Here is a 12,500-nt window from a genome sequence, read left to right as displayed (position 1 = left end):
TGAATTTATTAGTTTATGGCATATTATCTACATCATGTCGCAATTACCAAAGACTGATATGAAATATCTCGCTTTAAATCATTTGAAATAGTGATTGTATACTCAATATTGTCAAATTAACAAACACTGTTTATATAACTTTGACAAATTTTGTCTCTGCATGGCCTTTAAAGGTTTTAAAAACATATTATGCTCTTAAACAACACGATACTGTACGGAATCTTTATCGGTTCCACTCTCGTAAAGCTGCGAAAAGAAGTCTTCTTGTATCTATCGATAAGTCATTAAAGAGGACGGCAAATGTTTTAGAATTTCACAATCAAACATGAGAAGATCGTTATCGAAATACGACAGAGAGATCACCAGTGTAGAACGACGTGGCAGGAAAAGGATCAAAGATATCTTTGATATCAATATCATCCAAAGATGTATGGGTGAGCGTAAATATACATCCGAAAAAATATTGGACGTCTGATTATTCAATCAGAAAGAGGCCCATGGGTTCTGGACAGAGAATCAATGTTATTCTTGCAGGTGGTGATGATACTGGATATTTACAAGGATGCCATGCCATTATTTCTCCTCTGCATCATCTGGAATATTATTCTGGGGTCAATGTAACTGTGTTTTTAGACTGACTAAAATCGTTTGCTGTCCTCCATTGAAGCACCCAGCTGTATTGTATTGGACAACGCTACCATTCGTTGGCCCATGGCCACTTTAAGGCTCCAACTTTGGCAAACATAAAAGCTGACATGATTTCATGGTTTCAATCAGACAGTACTACATATTCTGACCTTTTATCAAAATGCTAACTATACTCCTTAGTAAAAAAAAAAGTGAACCAGAAACAGCTTTCAAAGCAGACTGTCTAATCAGGGAGTTTTGAAACGAGGTTGCGCGACTTCCCCCATATCATTGTGAGCGCAATCCAATCGAGGTCAATGGGCCTAAGTAGAGGGAAAGATTGAGAGGAGGAACACCAAATTTACTCTCACCGACGAGGCAAAAAATGATAAAGAGTAGACTGAGTAAAGGCATGCCTCAACCTTCGCAAACTAGAGGAGAATTACATTTTATTGGATAGAGTGATGCTCGGAATCTTTCTGTAGTCGTTTCATTTCTCCTTTTCATCATCCTCGTCATCAGACTGTGCTGATTGATGAGTCCAGTACTTCTTGGTTGTTGTTATAGTTGTTGTTGTTATTTTTGGACACCTATTTGTTTAGACACTGTCTCATAATTGATGGATTTTTACTTTTGACCAGTCTACAAAAATTTATATAATCGTCTTTGGCATAAACAAAGCTATTTCTCAAACTTTTGCAATCAAAATTATATTGGAAGCGCATTATCTTCACTTTCGTTTGTATTCACCAGTAATGTGTGTTGATAGTTATAAAATGTAGATGTCTGATAGTTTAACATTGCCATCCATTGCTTCATATTCAAATACTGCACGTATATTGTTCAAGCTTCAATTAACCGAACAATCCAGTTTAACGAATTCCTTCAGAATTCATGATTTTGATAATGTAAATCTTCTATGAATTCCGATCCTCACCTGTTATCGATTTTAATATAGCTGTAATAGACTAAATTCTTTCCTATTGTTTTAAAATTCATGAAAAAATATTATTTAATTAAGACAAATTGATTCAGAGGTTCATACAAATTTTTGCAGCTATGCACTGGGGGCAGCTGAGAAAAAGAAGAAAAACACGCGTCACTTATTAAAAATCTGACTATAGTAGTAGTAGAAGTATTATTATTATTATTGTTAGTAGTAGTAGTAGTAGTAGTAGTAGTAGTAGTAGTAGTAGTAGTAGTAGTAGTAGTAGTAGTAGTAGTAGTGGTAGTAGTAGTAATAGTAGTAGTAGTTGTTGTTGTTGTTGTAGTACCACTACTACTACTACAACCACTACCACATCATCATCACTACCATTGCAACTGCAACCGCCACCACCACCACCACATCACTACCACTACAAAACAACAACCACCTCATCAACATCTTTTGCATTACTACTACAACCACCACCACCTCCATCACATCATTATATCACTACCACCACTACCACATCATCATCACTACCAATACTACTACAACCACTACCCATGAATCATTACTACCACCACTATATCAACCACCATCTTTAGGCTTTACTTCATTTGAAATAAAGGGACTTTAGCACTGTCTTTACTTATCGAATAGTTCTATATCTATCAATTGAGACTTATAGGATATTGGTAAATAATCACTATTCCAAATACCATCCGAACTCCCCTTTTTGTCTCCGGAAATTCCTCTTTCGGCAGTGATATTCCTCCGAGTGGTTTTAAAGTTGGCGTATCTGGATACTACCACTACGACTACCACCACCACCACCACAACAACAACAACAACAACAACAACTACTACTACTACTACTACTACTACTACTACTACTACTACTACTGCTGCTACTACTACTAATACTACTACTACTATACTACTACTACTACTACTACTACTACTACTACTACTACTACTACTACTACTACTACTACTACTACTACTACTACTACTACTACTACTACTACTACTACTACTACTACTATACTACTACTAACTCTACTACACTACTACTATACTACTAACTACTACTACTACTACTACTACTACTACTACTACTACTACTACTACTACTACTACTACCACACTACTACTACTACTACTACATACTACTACTACTACTACTACTACTACTACTACTACTACTACTACTACTACTACTACTACTACTACTACTACTACTACTACTACTACTACTACTACTACTACTACTACTACTACTACTACTACTGGGATGTTTTTTAATTTAATTGTTAGACAGACACTGAAGATCAATCACAGACAGCCATTTCTGGGGCAGGTTGTTTATTTCTGGAGTTTAAGGGACATCACTCTATAATCAACAATACATGTTTACCTTGTCATTCAAAGGATATAACTCAATAATAGTTAATACATACATACATAACACAGTTGTTTCCCTTGATTTATTACGTTAAAAGGGGGGGGGGGGGGGGGGGGGGGGGAGCGACATTAAAAATGATGAAATTTGACCCAGTTTACTAAGATTAGATTATAGTAGGATGTTGTCATGTGACCATTTGTCTGCATAAAAAATTGCATGAGAACTTCATCTTCAGTTTTTTAAAACTCAAAATAACGTATTTTGTGTCCCATAGTATGGTTAAATCCTGCCCATTTTTAGTATCAGTCGACTGATTTCATGAAAGAATATCAAATAGTCTTTATAACTAAGTAAAGACAAAAACATATCTATGAAAGTAAAAACTCTCCTCTATCTTCAACAACCAATCACTTTGTTCTTAATTATGTCATATGGTCACAATCCAATCAGAGAGCGAGAGGAGAGTTTTTCCCTAAACTCGTTTACTTTGACTTTTAAATGCGTTTTCCTCAAAACTGCAATTTTCGTCACTAAAAACCTATCTCCTCCCTCAGTTTTAAACCAATCTTCTTCAAACTTTCTACAAATGAGTGTCATACAAATACGCAGGTTCTCTAGGTGCCGGATTTAAAAAAAAAAATTTGTTTATGAGTAATTTGAAATTATGTAACTTTTTTCAAGTGGAATAATCGAGTAATAACTTTGAACTTAATTTTTAAAGTTTCTAATTACAAAATTAAAAATCGGTCTTTTAGAGCCTCTTTATTTTCTTTTTTTCTACCTCTGGCCAAAATAATATGGCAATCGGTTGATAAACAAAAAAGCCTTTGACTTTTTAAGATTTGTTGTTTATTTTCCAATATGGCGTCGTTTCCATAGCAATGAGAAACTTTTTTCGAAAAAAAATATATGCAATCATCCTTCCCAAACATATACAATGTGACTGTGCATAGAAATTTAGGATATTTCATCAAATAAAAAAAAAAAATGACCCTTTAGTGTCGCTCCCTCGCTTTTTGTACTTATTGGATCAAGCTGTTTGGATTTGGAATTAGTAATCCCAGGATTTACACTTTCTGTGCAGGGTGGATTTGATTCACCTGCATCAACACTCACTGGTAGAGGAGCAGACTGAAAAGTTGGTGTGAGCCTGTCAGATCTAGTGGAAATAACAGATCCATACTCCTGTTCTGCACATGTTATTTTCATTTGGTTAGCATGTCTACGAACAAGTAGTCCCTCATTTGTTTTTACTTTGTAAGATACAGGTCATGTACATTGAACAATTTGACCTGGCACCCACTTTTCCTCTCTCCCATAGTTTCTAACACTGTCATTAACTCCAAACTCTCTCTCAATGGAAGTTTTATCATAATTAGCTTTTTGTGCATGCTGATGTTGGGATACAGACTTTTGTACCGTTGGGTGTAATAGATCTCGGTGGGTTTTGACCTTCCTTCCACACAACAGTTCACAAGGAGCAACCCCTGTTGTGACGTGAGGTGTTGTGCGGTATTTTGCCAAAAATCTATTGACTCTCTCCCTAAGAGAAGATTTTGTACCCATTTTAATCATGGCGATTCTGAAAATGCCTACCGCTTTATCGGCTAGTCCTTTCCCAGCTGGATTAAATGGGGATGTGGTGATGTGTTCAATACCATTTGCACTGCAAAACAGTTTGAACTCTTGGGCTGTGAAACTAGGCCCATTGTCCGAAACAATCTGATCAGGTAACCCGTGAGTTGAAAATATCTCTTTTAGCTCTATTATTGTGTCAGAAGCAGTAATAGTGTTCATGATTTTGATCTCTAACAATTTTGAGTGGGAATCAATCACCATAAGGACCATCGTATTCATGAAGGGCCCAGTAAAGTCTATATGGATACGCTTCCATGGCTCAATGGGCCAATCCCAGTTTTGTAATGGTGCCTTAACAGGCCATTTAGAGTGTTGTGCACAACTCGAGCAAAGTTTAGCAAAGCGTTCGATATCCGCATCCATATGTGGCCACCAAAACCACGACCTTGCCAGACTCTTCATCTCAGATACCCCAAGATGAGTGTCATGTAAAGTACTTAGCACTTCATTCTGTAAGGCTCTAGGTATCACCACTCTTGAACCCCAGAGGATGCAACCATCTTCTAGCTCATAGTTATAAGCAGCTGATGTTATAGCCCATCTTTGTACTCTAGGTGAGGCATGCTCAGGTAAGGGTTTATGTTCACCAAATAAATCCAGCAAGGTCTTATGACCAGTTACGATAGTAAACTCTCTGCCAAAAACAAACTTGTGGAATTTCTTTATACCAAAAATAACACTCAACCCTTTCCTGTCTAACTGAGAATAGTTTCTCTCTGCTTGATTGAGGGATCTACTGGCATAACTAATGGGGCGTTCACCCCTATCATCATTATCTGCTAACACTGCACCTACACCATCTGGCGAACCATCACAGATTACGATAAGTTTCTTCCCTGGGTTGTAGTGAACAAGTAAAGTATCAGAAGAAAGAGCTTCTTTGGCTGCATTGAAAGCAACATCTTGATGTTTAGACCAATGCCAAGGTACATTTTTCTGTAACAGTTTGTACAGTGTTTGATAAATTTCCGATGAACTTTCCATAGTAGTTCACCATGCCCAAAAAAGGCTCTAAGTTGTAGGATGTTTTCTGGTTTAGGTGCTTTTTTGATAGCTCTGGTCTTTTCAATTTGGGGTTTGATAACTTCTTTGTTCAACCTATAACCCCAGAAACTGATTTCTTCCAACAGGAACTGGCACTTGTCCTTGTTGATTTTTAACCCTTTTTCACTGACCAACTTCAAGACCATGATTAGAGTTTGAAGATGCTCTGTGTCATCTTTCCCTGTTATGTACAGGTTATCAAAATACACACACATTTGGGATGTCCTTAAAAATGTTATTCATGACAGCCTGGAATATTCCAGGGCTTGACGAGATTCCAAAACAGTCTCATACTGATAGAGACCTTTGTGAGTATTTATAGTGGTATAGCATTTGGAATCAGGGTGGAGTCCCAATTGTGTGTATGCATGCGAAAAGTCTATGTCAGTGAATTTTTCACCACCTGCTAACTTCAGTGAAATATCCTCTATGTTAGGTATGGGATACCTATTCTGGTCTACCTTCTTGTTAACAGTGGTTTTGTAATCGCCACATATTCTAACAGAACCGTCTTTCTTCAGCACCGGTACAATAGCAGTAGCCCAATCTGAGCTTTCAACTTTCTTTATAATACCATTATTTTCTAGTCTTTCAAGTTCTGTTTCTATCTTCTCTCTCATCGCGTAAGGCGGAACTCTAGCTTTATGGTACTTGGGGTTTGTGTCTTTCATGTTTATCTTAACATTCAAAGGACATAACTCAATAATAGTTAATACATATATACATAACACAGTTGTTTCCCTTGATTTATTACGTTAATGTTACTTTATTACAATAACGACTACTACTACTACTACTACTACTACTACTACTACTACTACTACTACTACTACTACTACTACTACTACTACTACTACTAATACTATTACTACTACTATACTACTACTACTACTATTACTACTACTACTACTACTACTACTACTACTACTACTTACTACTACTACTCCTACTACTACTACTACTACTACTACTACTACTACTACTACTACTACTACTACTACTACTACTACTACAAATAATAATAATAATGATAACAATAATGATAATAATAATAATAATAATAATAATAATAATAATAATAATAATAATAATAATAATAATAATAATATATATAATAATAATAATAATATATAATATATAATTAATAATAATAATAATAATAATAATAATAATAATAATAATAATAATAATAATAATAATAATAATAATAATAATAATAATAATAATAATATAATAATATATCAATTGAAAATTGTCCGTTGTTAATATAGCGATCAAACTATCAAGATAGGAAATGTCACCAAATCCGAATTTTCTGTATAAAAAATTGGCTGTGAAAGAAAGACATAGGCGTGGGGTGCCAATACTAACCTTGAGTTGTTTTTGTTTTTGTTTTTGTTATAAATTAAAAAATGTATTTATTCTCCACTATAACGGATAGAAATTAACTAAAATGCTCATATTCGCGACTATCAATTCTATTTACAACACCCTATTCATACTTTTTGATACGATGAGTCACATGAAAGATAGCATGAGTAATCTTACTATACTTTACACATTACAAATTGGATAAATAACTAGATATTATTGTAACGCTTTTGTTGTTCTCTTTGTTTTTTCTTACATTATTGACAAAACAATCTATTTTAAGCTTTTTAACTGGTTGATTTAAATAATTCTGTTGATTGCAGTTTTGTATTTTATTTATGATGAAACAGAAAATAAAGAAAAAGAAAGTGTGTTTTGTCTTTTATGTAATATACACTCACTGATTAATTTTCTTTACTTACTTCTTCCCTCACTGTGTTGTAATTTTGCAGCAGTTGGGCTGAATGTAATGTTGGAGAAGTCGAATGAAGAGGGGCAAAAGTCAGTGAATCGATCTCATTTTCGAAATTATATCCTGGTTGAAAGATTTATTGTTGCGATCCAAAAGAAGGATCTTTCAAACCATTTTGAAAGGATTCGAACTAAAGGGATATAAATCAGCAATACTGGGATTGAGTGTCACCTCAAATATGTTGACATTTTGCATTCCATATTGTTTGAGTCGGATGTGAGGTGATACTGGACGCTGCGGATAATGGGATGATTCCGGTTGAGATCATGGTCTTTCATGTCATTTGGGGAGAGAGTTGACTTGTGTTATAAGATTGTCACCCATCCGACCTTTCACAACGATTAATAAAATTCATACCATAGAATCAATTATAAATCGTATGGGACCACTTGGCCTCTGGAAACAGGATACTATATCATTTCAATCCCATTTTGTCAACAAGTATCCTCCAATCTCAGCTTGATTTTTGATGAAAATCTATAAATAAAAGAATAGCAGCTGATTTGATTCAAAACTGTTCTGCTAAAACCATCATGTCACTGGGTTAGAAATCGTTTGATATAGTTCGATGTTACAAGCATTTTTACCGCTAAGTATATTGGCGTAAATTTTGATTAAATCACTTCCACCATATTAGAATGACATCATTTTCTGTCGGCCATATTGGTATAATTTCCAATCCGTCATATTGGTATGACCTCACTTCCAATTGTGACTAGTTGCTGCCATGTAGTTTCACATGAGGCACGAGAACCTCCATACCTACTACTCGTAAACCAAGTTATAGTAATAATATGTTGTGTAATTATAGAACGTCTGACCGGTAATCAGATCTGATGTTCGATCCCCAGTTGAGGCAGACGGTATTTTAGGGATTTTTCTTGTATTTTCCTCATTGTTTTGTTTGGATTTGTTTTAAAACACACCTTCACAGATTTCATTTTTAAAAGTAAAATCAATTAAACTGAAACGGGTTCATAAAAAATATGACAACACTCAGTTGTATTAATTGTTTATCGATTTCAACCAAATTATTTTTTTTAAATCTTGAGGTTTTGTACAGCACAATATCCACTAAGCATGCTCAAAGCCCTTTACAAGGGACCCTTAGTCAACAGCAACACCAAACATGCCTGTTAAGCGATGTTACAGACAATGCTTTTAAAGGCCAGGTACTCATTTTACACATGTAAAGAGCCTTTTCTATTAATTCAACTATACGCCACTTAGACCGGGACTCGAACCAGGACCTTCCACTAGACCACATAGCCGCATTAATTATGATGTATTTATTACGTGCATTTGTTTCACACACTAAATCTGTCCTGTCTAAATATATGAAATACATAAATATTTTGTTTTCCACAGTTCAATCTTCTTCAATTTCAATGATGGCTTGGATCCATCTGTTTTTGATGCTCCTCTCTTGTCAAAGTGTGGTGAGGGGTCAAGGCAGTAACACCAACCAGGCGGAAGCACAGGCCACAGTTGATGAGTTTAACAAACGTGTAGTGACGTTCGCCAATGATTATGCGACAAAGGTGTATAATTATTATAACAACATAACGAATCACACTCGAGAACTATATGTAAGTAAACTAGACACCGACGTTGATCTGACTTATTGTCCAAAAAACAAAAACAAAAGAGATGATCGTTGATTTTCGACTTATCGAAAATCACGAGGGCACCTAAGAATTGAAATTCATATTCTAGATATTGTTGATTCCTATAAATAACTAGGATTTACCATTGACAATAAGCTGAACTGGAACTTGCAAATAAATAATATCTGTTCAAAACTTAGTTTTAGATTATTTTCCTTACAAAACTAGATTCATCTTACGTCCCAAAAGAAATCCTTAAAATGTTATATCTGTCGTAGCTGAAATTCTTATAACATTTGGAATCAGTTGTTATGGTGGAGCCATCTTTGCTTGGATAAGGAAAGAATAAATAAAATTGTAAGAAGAGCTGAATGCAATGTGCAGTCCAACCTACCTACACAAAATACCCTCTTTGAAAAATATTCATATTAAAAAAAATTATCATCTTGAAAAAAGCAACATCTTCTATTTCTAGAATATAAAAAGTCAGGTAAATCACGCAGAGAGAGAGAGAGAGAGAGAGAGAGAGAGAGAGAGAGAGAGAGAGAGAGAGAGAGAGAGAGAGAGAGAGAGAGAGAGAGAGAGAGAGAGAGAGAGAGAGAGAGAGAGAGAGAGAGAGAGAGAGAGAGAGAGAGAGAGAGAGAGGCCGATTGAATTCGGGAGGTCTTTGTTTTTTGTGTTTTATTAACCTTTTTACTGGTTTACTTTTATGTCACTGCATTTCCTTTTCGTTACTAGCTGCTCATTAATTAGTAGAAATTTAGTCATCTAAGTCAATACCCATTGTAAATTTACCGAAGTGGATAAATAAAGTTCTTATCTTATCTTATCTTGTCTATCTGCATTATAGAACAACGCTTCAAACATGTTCACAACCGCTCGTCAAGGATATGCTCGGAACTTGTTGCGTTTTAACACAACTCATTTTCCTGATAAGTTGAAGCGTGCGATGAGATTGATTATAACGGAACTTGGTGAGACAGCCCAGACTAACTCAAGCAAAGCCAAACGGGTACGTCAAGTCTATTTGAATTTTTTAATGGTCTCACCTTTATATAATTATTTGAAGAGCGGCTATGCGGTCTTGTGATATGACACTAGCTTTCGGATGGGAAGATGCTGGGTTCGAGCCTCGCTCGGTGCATAGTTGATTCCTTGGTAAAGGCTCTTTACTCATATACTCTCACCGTGCTCAAGTATAAAATGAGTATGTGAACATTAACAGCGTTGTCTCTGTTAATGTCGCAAATTATAATTTTATTCTAAAATAAGAAAATATCAAAATTAAATGAAAAGGTCTTAACAATCAAAAAGCGTACCTATTCAAGACACGTAAAGACAAGAAAATACTCACAAACACATCGTGTATGGTTGTTGTTTCAAGTTTGCTCTTCTGTTTTCTTGTAGCAGCGTTGATCAACTTTTCGTGAAGAAGATGTGTAGTGTAGATAATGCTTCACTCTGTTCCGAACACGGCCATTACATATTGAGATTAACTGTGCTTCTCAAATATATTTTATGCACAAGAATTTCCACTCTCCTTTCATATCTGGAGGAGATATATTTGACCGAACGAGTTCTTAACGGGCACTTCACATTATCACACTCTTTTATGGAAATGTGATATTACGAAACACTTCGCTTTTTAATTCGTCACTGATCTCGCAACATTTAATATTTTTATAACACAGTTTTTGCCTTCTCTGTGTTATATTTAGTTTGTTACTGAAGTGGCCAGTTTCGGCCTCCTCTGTGTTATACGTTAAAGGGACATAATATATGCATAGTAACAGATCTGCCTTTTTTGTTCTATGATTTTTACTAAACTCTTTAATCGGACTGACATTGCAATTCTCTATGCAATGATTTGGTCACCCTTTTACAAACTTACACAGTACAGTAACCTTCACTATGCTTTGCTATTAGCCTGACCCGAGCATTTCTCACACAATCAACCCTGCATTGGGCGAAGAATAGGAAATGACAATTTGCGGCCTGCCTAGGGTTTAAAGGAATATTATATTGAACATGAATGTCACAGAATTGAAAGACTAAAACAATCTAACACCAAACAATTCTAGCCATCAATACAAGACGCAAACGGTAATATACTTATCGACAAAAACAAAATTTTAGAACGTTGGACATTATACATAAAACATCTTTACGCGGATGACAAAAGAAAGACGTGCTTGGATAAATAAATCTCTACTGTGAACACGGGTCCCCATATTATTCGAGAAGAGGTAGAAGCTGCTTGCAAAGAGATGAAAAAGGGGAAAGCGGTGGACCAAGATAGTTTCTCAATAGAATTGATTGACGCCGTCGACGATCTGGGGATAGACATCTGACAAAAGCCGTTAATGTCATTTTCGAAAAGGGTGAATTGCCTCATGTTTTGAGACAATCGGTATCCATACCCAAAAAAAAAACAAAACAAGGAACTCTTGACTGTGACCAACACAGAACAATCAGCATAATGAGCCAGGCCACAAAAATTATATTGAGAATACTTATGAAAAGAATGAGGAGCAAGATCTCTCCAGAGATAAGTGACGAGCAGTTTGGTTTTGTTAAAGATAAGGGTACGGTAAATGCAATCTTTACATTGAAAAATGCAACGTTCAATCGAAAAAACAAAAATCACCTTATCTATGCTTCATTCATTAATTAGCACGAAACGCTATTCAAAATCTTAGAAAAGATCGGTGTAGACAGTAAAGACCTACGACTTGTGAAAAACTTATACTGGAATCAAACAGCGTGTGTCAAACTTGATAATGAAACATCGGACTTCTTTAACATCGAGAAGGGAGTAAGAAAAGGTTGCGTCTTATCACCGGACCTTTTTAACATATATAGTGAAATAATATTCAAAGAAATTGAATATATGAAAGGCATCGTCGTTGGAGGGCAGAGTATGAATAGCATAAGATATGCAGACGATGGTACGCTGATGGCCTACTCTCCAGAAAACATGCAGAAAATTTTAGATATACTGGTGTGCAAAAGTGAAGAGATGGGCCTGTAACTAAATGTTAAGAAAACCGAATGTATGGTGATCTCAACGAATGACAACAACACGATCTTCCACTTGTCAAGCAAAGGAGAGACCATGAAACAAGTAAAGAAATTTAAATATTTAGGCACTATCATTACCCATGACGCACGTGACATAGAGGATATAAAACAAGGAATGGAAATGGCAAAAACGTGTTCCATAAAATGCGACCAGTTGTGTCAAACAACAACCTAAAGTTGAAGACCAGAATGAAAGTAGTAGAAACATATGTTATAAGTACCCTTTTATACGGTTGTGAAACGTGGACGCACAAAGAATGTACGAGGAGGTTAGAGGCATTTGAGATGTTGGCGTATAGAAGAATGTTGAGGCTATCATGGACAGAA

The 12,500-nt window shown here is 35.5% G+C and overlaps 1 protein-coding gene across 1 annotated transcript in view; it reads left to right on the top strand.

The window, feature by feature from the left end:
• Positions 1 to 12,500, top strand: part of LOC144966248 (angiotensin-converting enzyme-like) — a 58,773-nt gene that overhangs the window by 1,022 nt on the left and 45,251 nt on the right. The window contains exons 2-3 of the mRNA XM_078902434.1: positions 8,854 to 9,074; positions 9,943 to 10,104. Coding sequence (XP_078758560.1) covers positions 8,874 to 9,074; positions 9,943 to 10,104 — 363 coding nt within the window. The 5' untranslated portion in view covers positions 8,854 to 8,873. The remainder of the gene's footprint in view (positions 1 to 8,853; positions 9,075 to 9,942; positions 10,105 to 12,500) is intronic.

Source organism: Berghia stephanieae, chromosome 2 (genome assembly GCF_034508935.2).
Source record: "Berghia stephanieae isolate SIO BIC M18660-M18661 chromosome 2, UCSD_Bste_1.3, whole genome shotgun sequence".
Taxonomy (NCBI): domain Eukaryota; kingdom Metazoa; phylum Mollusca; class Gastropoda; order Nudibranchia; family Aeolidiidae; genus Berghia; species Berghia stephanieae.
Note: the sequence above shows the minus strand (reverse complement) of the source record. Positions and strands in the feature narration are given on the sequence as shown.